Source organism: Lontra canadensis, unplaced genomic scaffold, assembly GCF_010015895.1.
Source record: "Lontra canadensis isolate GAN:19392208 unplaced genomic scaffold, GSC_riverotter_1.0 scaffold6, whole genome shotgun sequence".
Lineage (NCBI taxonomy): Eukaryota > Metazoa > Chordata > Mammalia > Carnivora > Mustelidae > Lontra > Lontra canadensis.
This window is the reverse complement of record NW_022631000.1, coordinates 18829191-18844355: the sequence shown is the minus strand read 5'-3', so window position 1 is coordinate 18844355 and position 15165 is coordinate 18829191. Positions and strand designations below refer to the sequence as shown.

The 15165-nt window shown below is 45.0% G+C and overlaps 1 protein-coding gene across 3 annotated transcripts in view; it reads left to right on the top strand.

Annotated features, from left to right (window-relative positions):
- B4GALT4 (beta-1,4-galactosyltransferase 4) overlaps positions 1–6790 on the top strand; it is a 28726-nt gene extending 21936 nt beyond the window's left edge. For 2 of the 3 annotated variants that reach the window (XM_032852287.1, XM_032852286.1), the window contains 3 exons: positions 599–721; positions 2643–2747; positions 5871–6790. In XM_032852287.1, the coding sequence (XP_032708178.1) occupies positions 599–721; positions 2643–2747; positions 5871–6003 (361 nt within the window). In that variant the 3' untranslated portion in view covers positions 6004–6790. The remainder of the gene's footprint in view (positions 1–598; positions 722–2642; positions 2748–5870) is intronic. The other variant, XR_004382047.1, reaches the window with a different exon arrangement.
- Positions 6791–15165: the final 8375 nt, after the last annotated feature.

Below are 15165 nucleotides of genomic sequence, written 5' to 3'. Positions count from 1 at the left end.
GCCCAAGCCAGAAACCTCAAGATGGCTGAGGTGCGTTGGCTTCTCCAGGACTCGGAGATGGAACTTCGCATGCACAGAAGTGGAGTTTGCACACAAAGTGTGTGTAGGAGCTGTCTCCTCTCCACCCTACCCAGCCAAAAAAAGTAAAAGTGAAAAACCAGTATATTCATCAGGGCATTCATTCATGCTGAACCTGGAGGCAGCCTCAGGATCCTTCCTGACCCAGTGCCCTTGGCCACCATCACTCCTTACTGGTTTGGCGCATGAGGTGAAATCTGCCATTCAGCTCTGATGATGTTGTGCGTGTTTACAGTTACCTCTGTAGACCTCTGCACACAAATATTCACAGTCACAGGAGGGGAGCACTTTGCTTAGTGAGCAGACGGGAGCATTTATTTAGGCAGAGGAAAGAAGGGCTGGCAGGAAGGCCAGGAACACTGGGAGGTGGAGGTCAAGAAGGAGTGGATGGATGAAAATGTGTGGCCTTCAGCATGTTTCTAGAATGCTATCCCTGACACGAGAGACTTCTGAAGAGTGTGTGGAGAACAAAAAGGCCTTGTGCTAATGTTACCGTTATTTCTCCTCTCTTCTGCTCCAGGTTACGTTACAGTGGATATTTTGGGGGTGTCACTGCCCTCAGCAGAGAGCAATTTTTCAAGGTGAATGGATTCTCTAACAACTACTGGGGATGGGGAGGCGAAGACGATGACCTCAGACTCAGGTGAACAACAGGGGCAGGTCCCCTTCACGGGGCTCTGCTATCACTGGTGGCTCTAGATACCTATGTTTACAGAGAGTTCCTATAGATGCCAGTCCGGGAGGCCATGAGGCCACAGAATCGGGCGTAAAGGGGGGGTAGGGGAGAGAGCCTGGCCCACATTGCTGTTTGCCACTGGCTGTTCAGAAATGATGGAGGGTCGTTTGTTTTTGGTTCCTGGGAGTGTTTAGGGGCCAGAAATGTTGATGTAGGTTTCTGGACTTGCTGATGGGTATTACTTCCTGAGACAGAGTCCAAGATTCTGCCAAACTGTAATTTGAGGAAAATGGCCAGAGAGCCTGTTGTAAGCCATGCTTTTCCCCAGACCCAAGGAAATCCTGGCACAGTTCGTCATTTCCAGAACAGAGAGTGCCAACATTTTGTGAGGAGTGGCACCCCCAGGCGCTCAGGCCAAGATGTCCTTTTGTGCTTAGGCCTTAGCCAGCCCCATGCACTTGGACAAGCTGCTGGCCTCACCCTCAGATTTTCTTGGACTACTTTCTGCTCTGGGGGCTCAAGGGAGCATTTCTGGCCTCTTCTCTTAGCTCACCCACCCCCTTGTCTTGGGTGTTGTGATTAGATAGTTATGGGTATCCCTAGCTCCCCAACTTAAGTATACAAGAGCCTGAGGCTAGTATCTTCAGACTTAATGAAAGGCCTTTAGGGCTGTTAGGAGACCCCCCTTTCTCCTACTGTTGCCTCATAGAAAGGAAATTTCTTAGCTGGGGTTCTGAATTAATAGATGTGTGACTGCCAGAAACTTTCCATAGCTTTAGTATGAAGAAACCATGGTTCCATGTTGGTCTTGTTTCCCCGACTAGGCTGAGAGCCTCTGGAATGTTTCTGGCAGGAGAGAATGGGTTTCCCTCATGAAAGGCTCTGTATGAATAGCCTTAGGGATGGGCAGCAGGACTTTATGGCCCAGCCCATTAGCAGCCTGTATGGCCTTGGCTTATGAAGTAGACAGAGGGCACCTGATGGGTTTTAGGGCAAGAGTAGCAAGGACTACAGACAGACAGTATCCACCATGTTCCCCAGATCCACTTCACTGTCCAGAGGGGATGCGTAATAGACTTTTGCACATTTCATGTAATTTCACTATCTTCTTGATCCTCCTCAGCTGCAAGGTAGAGGGGAGACCCCAGTTTTGCTTTCATTTGAGGAAAACATCCTGACCTCCAGAGTGGTTCTTGACTAATGTTATGAATAAACACCAATGATTTGAACCTAAAAGTTGGCTAAGATTTATTTACTAAACATGGATTTACTCACCCAGACAACAGGCACCAGCCTTCTTTGCACTTCTGTATCACATTACTGTTTGCAAAGCGTGTTCCGTGGAGACTGTTTGATTTGGGTCTGTAACATCCCTATAACACCATTCCCATTTACAGAGAAGCAGTTGAGACCCGGAATCATGAACTGACTTACCCAGATTGTAAAAAACAAATTCTAGATTTATACCTGCATTTGTTGGCTTATAAGCCTGGGACCTTAAATGGTCATTACTTTCTTTGCTAAAAAAGGAAACACTAAATAAATTGGGCATCCAGAGAGACTGGATTCTCCTATTTATTATGATGTTTTAAAAAATTAGAATGAGTACTTTCTCCGGTGTTTTGGAAAATGACAAACTATAAATTGACACATCTCCTTTGTATCCCAGTAGTAAATGTTAAATGTGATTCTTTATGGACTTTACTGCCTGAAGCCCAAAATCATAAGAAGTCTTTTTTTTTTTTTTAAATCCTAGTGATCAAGCTCTGTGTGACTGTGTGTGTGTGTGTGTGCGTATGTGTAAATTTTATAAATGATTTTTGTTAAGTGCCTGGTGATATAGATAAGTAGGATAGACTTTAAAAAAAAAATTCTGCTATTCTTCTAGGGTTGAGCTTCATAGAATGAAAATAATCCGGCCAATGCCTGAAGTGGGTAAATATACCATGATCTTCCACACTAGAGACAGAGGCAATGAGGTGAACATAGAACGGTAAGTCCTGCATTCACATGCCTGTCAGGCACCTGGTTAGTGTCTTTTGTCGATAAGGACTCTGCTGAATTCGATCAGATAAATGAGTCCATTTATTTTGTTCAGAGCTTTTTACTAAGGTTATTTCGAACAGACACAAAAGTGGGGGGAATGGTATATTGAACCTTCGCATACCACATACTTAGCTTCAATAGTCACCAACTCATGTTCTCTCTTCCTTTTCCGACCTTCTTCTCCTCCCCCACTAGATTTTTAAAAGCAAATCAAATATCACAGCATTTTATGTGTACATACTTCGGTGTACATCCTTCAGTATAAGAAGTCTTAAAGAAAGAACCACTATAGCATTATCATACCTAAAATAAGATTAACAATACTTCCTCAAGATCATCAAATATCCAGTTAGTGTTTGGATTTCCCTGATTATCTCATAAAAATTTTTCCCCCTTTCAGATCAGGATCTAGACAAGGTCCACACAGTGCATTTGGATGATCTCTCTGAAATCTCTTAATCTGCAGATTACCTCTCCCCTACTTTTTTGCCCTTGCATTTTATTTGTTGAACAAACCAGGTCATTTGTCAGGTGGAATTTGCTACCTTGTGGATCTTGTGAATGGCATCTCAGCAGTAAAACTTCATATGTGCCTCTGACTTCTACATTCCCTTGCAAACTGCGAATTAGATCCTGGAGACTTGAATGGAATTCAGTACTATTTCGGGGCAAGAACACTTCACCACTGGTGCCATGTAGCTCCTCTTGTATCACCACAGGAAGATGGAATGCCTGGTCAGGTCTTTGTGATACTAGCATTGATCTCTGGGTTTAAGTGTTGTCAGCCCCATCCAGGTTCCCCATTGGCACCCAATGATCTTAGCAGCCATTGGTGCTCATTGCATAAACTTATTATTTAATTAGGATTGCAAAATTCTGATATTCCATCATGGCTTCTGCATTGATTAGATAGATTTTTCTACAAAGGACTTCCCTTCTTCATCTGTTTGACTACACCAGGGTATGGTTTTCACAGAAAAGGCAGAATGAAGGGGAAGAATCTGTACTGATTTTTCAGTTTTCAAAATGATGAGTTGCTCTTCCCAGCATCCTCCAGGATGTAGTTAATATTCTTTTCAATGCCTGGTTTGTCTCATCTTTGGCGAATGGCATCTTTTTTGAGCTGACTCCTCGGTCCTTTGACATAAATACACTAGTTTTGAGAGCTCCCTTCCCTGTACTCCTGTGTGATGAGCTGTTCTAGGCTTATCCTGTACTTCTCATGCTCCAGGAATTAGCCCTTTTACCAAAGAATCCTGGCAGATAAGCCATTTCTTTTTGGGACAATACTTGAATCTACAGTTCTTTGTTCTGATTTTTAACTCTAAATTTTAAAACTATAAAGTGCTTTTAGCCCTTTTGTTGGGATCTACATTTTAAAACTATTAAAATATCATAGGGCTTTGTTAGAGTTTATATTTTAAAACAATATTAAAAAGGTTCTTAGCCCCTTTTTTTTAGAATCTGTGACTTTAACAAAACTTCTGTTTTCCATGTGTCTTTCTAGTGTTTGTCCATAGGGGTGCATTTTTTTCTTTTAAATTAAAAAAATAATAATTATTATGGAATAGATCTAAAAGAATACTTAAAATTGTTTGGAAAGTGTGAAGATTCTTGATGCAATGAGCAGTGTAGTGTCCTCCACCCAATTTATTTACTTTTTAAAAATATTTTTATTTATTTATTTGACAGAGAGATAGAGAGTACAAGTAGGCAGAGCATCAGGCAAAGGGAGAAAGAGAAGCAGGCTCTCTGCTGAGCAGGGAGCCTGATGGAGGACTCAATCCCAGGACCCTGAGATCATGACCTGAACCAAAGGCAGACGCTTAACCGACTGAGCCACCCAGGCCTGACCACCACCCCCAACCCAATATATGTTTGTTACCGGTGTAACCTCCCCAATCCCATTTCCTCCTCCTACCCCAAAAGGTCATATTTTCCTGAATTTTTGTGATAAATACTTGTGACAATGATAATTACTTCTGCTGTTTCTTTGTTGTAGTTGTTTTCTCACAGGTGTATATCCCTCTACAAAAGATTGTTTAGTTTTTTATGTTTTCCAATTTTATATACATGGAATCATACTGTATTAGTTTTCTCTGACCCTGTTGAGTTCAACACTGTGTTTCTGATCTCCGACCACATTGATACTGTAACTGGAATGTATTGCTTTTCTTTTTTTTTTAAAGATTTTATTTATTTATTTATTTGTTTGTTTGTTTGACAGACAGAGATCACAAGTAGGCAGACAGGCAGGCAGAGAGAAGGGGGAGGGAAGCAGGCTCCCTGCTGAGCAGAGAGCCCGATGCGGGGCTCGATCCCAGGAGTCTGGGATCATGACCTGCGCTGAAGGCAGAGGCTTTAACCCAGTGAGCCACCCAGGCGCCCCCGGAATGTATTGCTTTTCATCCAGAATTCCCGGAGACTAATTCAGTTCATCTCCTGCTCCACTCCCAGCTCCCGGGGGCTTCAGCCATGCAATTGCTGCTGCTCTGTGAAACGCAGCCTGCTACTTTGCATGTCTCTGCGTCTTACACAGGGTGGTGTTCCTGCCTGCATGTCCTTTCCCTCACCTTTCTCCTCTTCTAAGCCTCGGTCATATGTCCTTTCTGTGCACCCGTCCCTAGACTCCCTCATGAAGTCAGGTGCCGCTTCATTCATCATCCTCTGCATATATTCTAACTTTGTTAGAGACTCTTAGGAAAACTGTGTACCCTCCTGCCTACAGACAACAACATGGGAGGATTCCTGGATACCCTGAAGCTTAGTAGAGGGCCTCTTAGCAGTGGCTGGCACGTGTCACGTTCATCAGTGTTACCTGTGTGTCCTCTGTCCTATAGACTGGGTGCATGGGTCCCTAGGGTCTTAACATGGGATCTGACACACGACCACAGGGTTATCATTGGTGTCCGTTACTTTAGATGGGGAAAATGAACTTTTTGCAGTAGGAAACGCAGCAGGTGCAATAATTTACAAAGATGATTTTGTCAATTTGGGAGCAAGGCAAAAAGCAATGGAAATACATGTTAAATTCTTGCATTACCATTTACATTGTTCTTTTTATCTTTAGGATGAAGCTCTTACATCAGGTATCACGAGTCTGGAGAACAGATGGGTTGACTAATTGTATTTACAAATTACTCTCTGTGGATTATAATCCTTTGTATACCAACATCACAGTGGATTTCTGGTCTGGTGCATGACCCTGGATCTTCTGGTGACATTTGGAAGAACTGGATATTTTATTGCAATAATTTTGGACTAGAAACTTTCCCTAGTAGCACACATTAAGAACTGGTCACAGCTAATGACTGAGCTGAATTTTTCCTTTTTATATTTTCTTAGAGTTCCAAGTAACAGGGACTATAGAACAGTTGTAAGAAGACAGCTTTCTTGGTTGGTTTGCTCCTGGGGTTTATTAAAGACTGTAATACCCATACGTGAAGGGCTGAGTCTGTAAAGATTGCTCAAGGGATACCATGAAGTCTACTTGAAAACTTGGACTGAAGGAAATTTAAGTTTGAAGTGATCCGTGACGGGATCAGAAAAGCCCACAGGAAATAGGATTGCTGAGTGGACCAGAGAACTGGAATTGTTCTCATCTGAGGTAGAAAGGTACGAAGTCTATCTGTTTACTCATTTATCCTGCATGGTCCTCTGAGAAGAGTTGGGTCCCAGTTGAGAAGAAGGCCCCAGAAGAGAGGAGAAAGTGAAAAATCAAGATGCTGTGAACTTGGGCACGAATGGCGCGGGAGGCCAGTGTTAGAGGAGTGGCCGCCGCTGCTGCTGGTCTGTGGCGCGCGTCCCCTGCCCACATATGCCTCCCAGGAATCGCCCAGCAGGACATACGTTATTTACTACTTTTTAAAGTATTTTTGTAAAATGATTTTGTACACGCGGGATATGAATTAGCAGTTTACAAATCACCTATTGACTAGTCATAGATCGAAAATACCTCTGTAGTAAAATATGAAAAAAAGCTGTGGATGCCCCATCTTGGTTTTTTTACTGTCGTTTGAGGCCCGTAGACGTGTTCGTTTTCAGTATCCTTAATCCTCAGCGGTTTAGAAACACACAAATTGGACTGACACCCTCCTCCCATCCCACTCCCTCTCTTCTTTATCTTTCTGTCCCTTTCTCCTGCTCTTCCTGTGTGCAGCCCCTTTGTATAACCGGGTCCAGGCCCGTGGCGGGTGCGTCTGCATTTCATTTCCTGGGCCACATCTTGCTTTTATCCTCCTCATCCTCTTCTGCCTGCTCCTTTCCTGGTCATCGATGCCAGCTGCAGCAAGGCTGGCCTCCAGAGGCCACACCTGGTTGGGTATAGGATAGGAAGGGGCGGAGGCCAGGGCTCGGAAGCCTTTGATTTTGGGGGAAGATGGGGCCATGGTGCTGACTGGGGCTGTGGCAGTGATTTGGGAGAGAAGCAGCCAGTACTGCTGAGCTTCCTGGAGTGGGGGGCAGGGACATGGGAGGATCATCTCAGGAAGGTAATAGGAGGTGGGTACTGGAATACAGAAATATTCAGAGGTGGATACTCGGATACAGAACTAATATTGTTTGCATGGGTGAACGGACACATAAATAACGTAGATGTGGACGTTCTTCAGCAAGCACTGTGGTTCTGTGCCCCAGACTCTCCCGATCCATCATTACAATATGACACTTTAATTGTTCAACTTCAACATGAATGAGTGCCAGCCGGTGAGTGTAAATAATGTCCTTTCCGAACAAGGCGAGGGAGGGGAAGGAGGGCTTGGGGCTCCCAAGAAAGGCAGCGGTCGCCTCCCAAGTGGGGAAGGAGAATTTGAAAAGAAAATACATTTTATAGACCAGGACAGGTTTACCTAGGGCTGTCCTGGTTTACCTTTAACTCAGAAAGGACAAATAAAAGCTGTTTTGGTTTTTTTTTTCAATTAGCAAAGAAATAGTGTTGGTTTTCCATCATTTTCCCCCATGTTCTTTTCTCTCTTTTCTGTAGAATCTTGAGCATTCTGCCCCAAATTCTCTTAATTACAATCATATACCAACTGAACTGTTGTGATTGCCAACAGCCCATGCCAGGGATCCCCAGTTCGGAGCGGTGGGTCCCTCGTCATTGTTGGCAGGGTAAAGGAAGAGAATATACTGTGTGAAAGGAATTTGAGGATCCATATTTGAGAATTCAGTTTCTTAGTAAATGGAAACAAAATACAGCTCCTATCATGTGGAAATTCTCTGCATGTTTTCAGCTACTAACAGGCATCTGTGTATTTTGGGAAATGTTTTAGAAACCACTGCTCCATGCCAATTACTGTTTTTCAGGTTATTCTTTTTTAAGAGTTCATTTTTTTTATTAGACAGCATGAGAGAGAGCGAGAGAGAGTGCATTAGTGGGAGGAGGGACAGAGGGAGAGGGAGAAGCAGACTCCACGTTGAGCAGGGAGCCTGATGCAGGCAGGACTCAATCCCAGGACCCTGAGACCACGACCTGAGCGGAAGGCAGATGTTTAACTGACTGAGCCACCAGGCGCCCCCAGGTTATTCTTTCAATCAAGATGCTTCATCATGGGGACACCTGGGTGGCTCAGTGGTTAAGCGTCTGCCTTCCGCTCAGGTCATGATCCCAGGGTCCTGGGATCAAGCCCCACATTGGGCTCCCTGCTTGGTGGGAAGCCTGCTTCTCCCTCTCCCACTCCCCCGACTTGTGTTCCCTCTCTCGCTGAGTCTCTCTCTGTCAAATAAATAAATAAAATATTTAAAAAAAAAAGATTCCTCATCATGCAACTTTCCAGGGTGGAAGAGAATTTTTTAAGACCTTTGCTTATTGCTGTCGTCCTCCTGCTTCACTTCACAGCCAGGCAGAGGAGTTTGGCCTCAAAGGAAGGAAGTTTCCCCAGTTCCTGCCTGTGTGTTTTCACTGTCAACTGCTATAAAGAGGCCTGACTTTTTGAGCTTTGTAGACAGGCCTCCGGTAATTGCTAACGATTGTATGAGCCTGGTCTATTTGGACATCACGAATACATTAACAGCATGCTACTTTACATGTTTTTATTTTTTCTCACCCTGCCACTTAGTTTTTTGTTTGTTTTTTTTTTTTAATTTTATTTATTTGACAGAGATCACAAGTAGGCAGAGAGGCAGGCAGAGGGGAAGCAGGTTCTCTGCTGAGCAGAGAACCCAATGCAGGGCTCAATCCCAGGACCCTGAGATTATGACCTGGGCCGAAGGCAGACGCTTAACCACTGAGCCACCCAGGTGTCCCCATGATGAAGCATCTTGATTGAAAGAATAACCTGGGGGCGCCTGGTGGCTCAGTCAGTTAAACATCTGCCTTCCGCTCAGGTCGTGGTCTCAGGGTCCTGGGATTGAGTCCTGCCTGCACTGAGGCACCTAGATGCCCCTCAGTTTTGGGTTTTTAAAAAAATTTTATTTTTTCAGTGTTCCAAGATTCATTGTTTATGTACCACACCGAGTGCTCCATGCAATACGTGCCCTCCTTAATACCTACCACCAGGCTTACCCACCCCCTCCTCACCACCCCTCCAAAACCCTCTGTTTCTCAGAGTTCTCTGAGAGGACTCTGAGAGAACCTCTCATGGTTCGTCTCATCCTCCGATTTCCCCCAATTCACTTTTCCTTTCCTTCTCCCAATGTCCTCCGTGTTATTCCTTATGCTCCATAAGTAAGGAAAACCATATGATAATTGACTCTGCTTGACTTATTTCACTCAGCATAATCTCCAGTCCCGTCCATGTTGCTACAAAAGTTGGGTATTCACCCTTTCTGATGGAGGCATAATACTCCATTGTATATATGGACCATATCTTCTTTATCCATTCGTCTGTTGAAGGGCATCTTGGCTCTTTCCACAGTTTGGCGACCGTGGCCATTGCTGCTATGAACACTGGGGTACAGATGGCCCTTCTTTTTACTACATCTGTATCTTTAGGGTAAATACCCAGTAGTGCAATTGCAGGGTCATAGGGTAGATCTATTTTTAATTTCTTAAGGAATCTCCACACTGTTTTCCAAAGCCTGCCACTCAGTTTTATCATGCTGAATGGTGGTGTTTTTACACACACTTCATTGATCCTGTTGACTCTTGAGATTAGTAGTGTAGAGGAGGAAGTAGAGGTTTTGAACAGTGGGGGACTTGCCAGAAATCTCACAGCTAGTAAAGGCAGGGTCAGGGTATAGACTCAGGTCTTCTGACTTCAAGACCATGACATCATACTGCCATCATCATGGCTTCTCTCATTTTTAAATTTTCCATTTTTTTTTAGGTGGGGGGCTTCTTTCATTTTTAAAGGTAGTTTTCCTGTATATATATCCCTGTCCTAGCTCCTAGAGAAGTTTGGTATCTTCTGGGATCTAAAAGGTATGTTCCATTCTCATCTGGTCTTGGAACTTTTTTCCAGACTCCCTCCCTGGTATTTTTGCCCGTAGCCCCCTGACTTTCACTCAAGCCACTCCTGGACAGGTGTCCTGAGGGACCCCAAATGCTCTGTGAAGGGGCTCTTGGGAGACTTTAAGGTGTTTTCTGCTAGACTCAAAACCTCGACTTTCTCCACGCGTTGTATGTATATACAATTCCTGGGCAAAGCCATTAACACGTCCTCCTAGACCAGGCATATTCAGTTCTATTTCATAAGTACTTTTTTGCCAGTCACATTCCAAACTTTAAGTCTATCCCTTTGTACCTTAGACATTTAAGCTGTCGCCACCCTCACTAGTGTCAAGCACACTGAAGACCACCTTACACATGCTGAGAGGGTCCGATAGGTCTCAGACATATTCACAAAGGAGTGGCTGAGAGGTCCCACAGGGAAGAGGACTGTACAGGCAAAGGCTCCATTTTTCCGTTGATGGCTCTTTTTTTTTTTTTTTTAAAGATTTATTTATTTATTTGACAGAGATGACAAGTAGGCAGAGAGGCAGGCAGAGAGAGAGAGAGGAGGAAGCAGGCTCCCTGCTGAGCAGAGAGAGTGATGCGGGGCTCAATCCCAGGACCCTGGAATCATGACCTGAAGGCAGAGGCTTTAACCCACTAAGCCACCCAGGCACCCTCCTTGATGGCTCTTGAAGCTGAAAACTCAAAACTGAACCTTGAGTATGTGCGTGTGCATGTGTGTGTATGTGTGTCTAATTTCGGGCCTTGGAAGAGAGGTTGGTGAAGGGTGTGTCATAACAATAACTGAGTGCTTGCTCTGCATTAGCCAAGTTACCAGTGTGTATGTGTCTATTTTAACTTTTCAGTAGCCCTGTAGGCACGTATGTACTGCCAAGACAAAAACAGATTCAAGTTAAGTAACTTCCAAAGTTGGTAAGAGGAAGAGAGAAGTCTTAAACTCAAGTCTCTCTCCAGTACCTCTGTCCTCCCACCTTGAATAATATCACATTGTCAGGAGATGATGAGATTTCTCTGTGAGACCAGCAAGGCAGAGATCTCATTTGTAGTGTGGACTGTAGAAATAATACACAGAGCATGAGATGCATCCGTTAAAATGTCTTATTTTGACAACCCTAGTACATTCTTCTGTGGAGAGGAGTTTTGCTGAAAAGCTCTTACTCCACTATTGTTGGAGGGCCAGTCCATCTAGACCAGTGGATCTGATCATCAAGCCTACTGTAATAAATTGAAGTAATGTGTCATTAGTTGGCATGTTTCCAAAGATTATGGGCCACGGACAGGCCTTCAGTCCAGACTTACATTATAACTTCTTATTGGGGTCTCAGCCTGTTGCCATTCTGATGCACTTGACATAACTTACGGAATGTTTCCAGTCCCCGCTGAGGTTAGACCTGTTTTCCTGAAGCAGGTTCCAAGAGGCTAAGTAAGTTGCCAAAGTCCTGCAGAGCTGGGATTTGGAGGCAGATACCTGACTCCAGAAGCTCATGTTCTTAACCAACCAACAAATACACCGAGAGAGGAAATAGGGATGGGCAGTTATCTGGAGAGGGGCTGTGCCCTTCAAAGACCACCCCCCAACACATCTGCAGTTAAATAAGTTGGGATTATGACTCCCAGTGAGGGAGAACACACCATAGGGAACCATGAGCTGTCTTAGGAAAAGGGAGTTAGAACCTATTCTAGCATTTGGGTTTCAGTTGGGTCATTTGGGGAAGGCCTAAGCAAATAGGGTGTTCTCTACATTGGACATTGCCAGAAAGCAGGGACAATTCTGAGTGTGAATAAATTTTATTCATCGGGACTAGCAGGAAAATAAAACTGTAATTGGTAAACTCATAGCAGTCATTTATTTTAGCCAAAGGAGGGTAGGTTTGGTATTTTTCAGGTGGCACGGTGACCTTGTACTTGTGCTTGGACAGAATTAGGAGGTGGGCTCATTTTGCCTCATTTTGTGTGACCTTATCTGAGGTCAGTATTCTGTGAGATTATTTGCATCCCGTAGGATTGTTTACATCTAATGGCCTAGTGTGAGGGCAGCCTAATTTCAATGTCAGGAGCTGCTCTCATTTTCTTTTTTAGCAGGAACTCCAGGTACAGGCCACAAGAAAAAGAAAAGGTATGATGGCACCCTTTCTCTTTAACCCCAGGATTTGGCTGTTGTCTTTGAAGTTAAGTCTGTGTGGTGTGTGTGTGTGTGTGTGTGTGTGTTTGTGTGTGTGTGTGTGTTGGCAGTTGACTGGGCACTGTGGGAAGGGTTACTTGGAGGAGGGTCTGGGAACTATGCATTTCTCAGCAATGCTGCCTGTTCCCAAGATGTTTGTACATCTCTTTAGATGGGGCTACTCAAGCCTTCTGAAAATGTCACACATGAAAGCAAACTCCCTAGCTTGCAACTAGTTTTGTAGCTTGCAACTAGCCTTCGGCTGGGTTTCTTTTTTCATTCAGCCTCCCTCATAGAAGGTGATAAGGATCTGGGTGTGGTGAAGCAGAAAAGACAAAGGAAAGGAAATATTAGATACAGAAGGAGAAACACTTGTTCAATCAATAGAGGTAAGAAAGCCGCTGAGTTTCCAGTTCCTCGGCCCTATTGGGCTTGTCAGGGATGGGTGGGGGTAGGGAGGGGTGGAGGTTTGAGAGGCGATTGGATTTTCAAACTCGTGACCATTATCTGTTTAGCCAGGAAGTACCTATCTACTCTTCAAAATCTGAGCCTCTCTGTGTATCCAGCTCAGGTAGAAAATAAGTTGTAGGGCTTACGAACTTGAACAGTAGGCTCACTCTTTCTCTCTTTCCCTCCTTCCTTCCTTCCCTCCCCCTCCTTCCTTTTCTTCCTTCTTCCTTTTCTTTCATTCTCAGTTTATGTATTTATTTTTAAGGGTGGGAGGGAGAGGAAGAGAGAATCCTGAACAGACTCCCCCTCCCCCACTAAACCCAGAGGGGGCTCAATCCCAAGACCCCAAGATCATTGCGGAGCAAAACCAAGAGCCAGCCACCTAACTGAGCCACCCAGGTGCCCCTGAGCAGTAGGCTTTCTGACATTCCCGGTACACAGCCGGCCAGGAGCCTGAGTGGCAACCTGGAAGGAATGAGCCAACCAAGAGACCATGATGACCCCTGGGGCATTGCAACCCAGTAACACCTACCCCAGAGTTAGCCTGACTCATTTTGGGTGTTAGGCAGTAATCATTCTTTGTGCACCTGATAAGCAGGCCCATGGTCTGTTGGAGAAGTGGCATTTTCTCAAGATGGTTTTGTCTTCTTGGGTCTTGAACCCAACAACCTGCCAGCTCCCCGCTCGCCTTCCACTCCCTGGTCTAGCGGGGCTGGAGGTGGCATTGTTGAGGCTGGACCTGGGCCTCGCCTTGAATGGTGGTTCGAGTCTCACTGTGAGTCCCACTTCCAGAAGGGGAAAGTTGGGCTGCCATAGCAGGTGGAAAGGGGTGGAAGCAGGAACTAGGCAGAGTGGAAATTGCTCTGCAGTTGAACTGGAGACCCTGGAGCAGAAAGCGCAGGGGCCTGAATGGCCAATTCTCTGCAGAGGGGTCTTTGGGCCTGGGTTTGTCTCAGCTGGAAGATACATCCTCCCACGTGTTGGGGGCCTGCACATAGTGGGTACCTGCATGCAGAGACTTACTTGATTTTGGGGCGGATCAAAAACCTGTCCACATTTACAGTGGAATTTGCACCTTCTCTGAAGATAAGGCTGAGGCTCCACTAGGAATCTAGCTGGAGAGGGGACAAGGGGCACTGACTAAAGGCCCGTGTTCTTTCTAGGTACTTCTTGGTAGAGAAGGCAGGAGGTAAGATTTAGAGAGCAGCAGGAGGGCCATCTTGCCCCATGAGAGCTCTTCCTGCTCCTATCGCTGCCTTGGATTCCAGCAACCAGAGATCAATTTTCAGTTATCAATGAAAAATCTACAGAGAAGATGAAGAGAGAGGGAACTAGTTGTCACTCACCCCTTAGTGAATTAGTCTGTACAAAGCCTTTCCCTTAACCTAACCGAGATCAAATCACAAGGAGAATGGAATTTTGTGGGTAGATAGAGTTTTGGGAGCATGCACAAAGCCCTAGAGGGGAAGTCAGAAGTGGGTTTGGGGCAGACTTTGCTCAAGCAGCAGACAGCAGGAGGCACTAGAAAATCTGGTTATCAGTGGAAGAAAAAGACATCAGAACGCATGGGAGGCATTTAAAAGCTTGGCCCAGTGTAAGCTCCCTCCCTCTCCTTCTCTCTTCTAAAAGACCATGGAGAAAACCTTCTCAGCTAAGTGCAGGTGTCATTTATTTATCCTGACAGCAGAAGCACTCCCCTGGAGAGACAAGGTGAGGGGCAAGGTTGGATGAGTGTCAGGACAGGAAACTTTGGCCCCCTGTCCTGGGAATTAAGATCAGGCTGCTGTCCCAGCTTTTCCCCAGGTGCATGGCAGAGGTGTGTCCGCACCCCACTCCACTCTTGTCCCTCCCTACCCCGGGGCTCAGCCTCACTCACCAGGATGTGGGATAGGGGCACTCCTTGTGACAGAGGTGGCTGTGAGTAGGACCCTGAAGAAAACCTATACTTCCTTCGTAGGATACATCATTCACAGCTGCAAGTTCGAATCACTTCCCTTGCAGGAGGAAAAGGATTGAGGAGCTGGAGCTCCATCACCACTACTGGGCTAAGTGAAGCAGGAGTGTAAAGTAAAAGTCAATTTAGAATTTCCAACCATCAAAACCGTACAGCAAAGTTACAGGGCATTCAGCAGGAAACCTCACCCAATGGCATTTTCTATCGCCTAAACATTAATTCCCATGAACCTAAAAGACTCTTCCATTGGAACACTCATTTTGCTATGCGACCAATTATGCCAACCGGTGAAAACAAAAGAAAATGAACATATTTAAAAGCCCTCTTTATTTATAAGACTAGACAAATATTGAATTGTAAGAATTTCTTTCAGGACCATAAACGGAAACATAGTTCAGAAGAGAAAT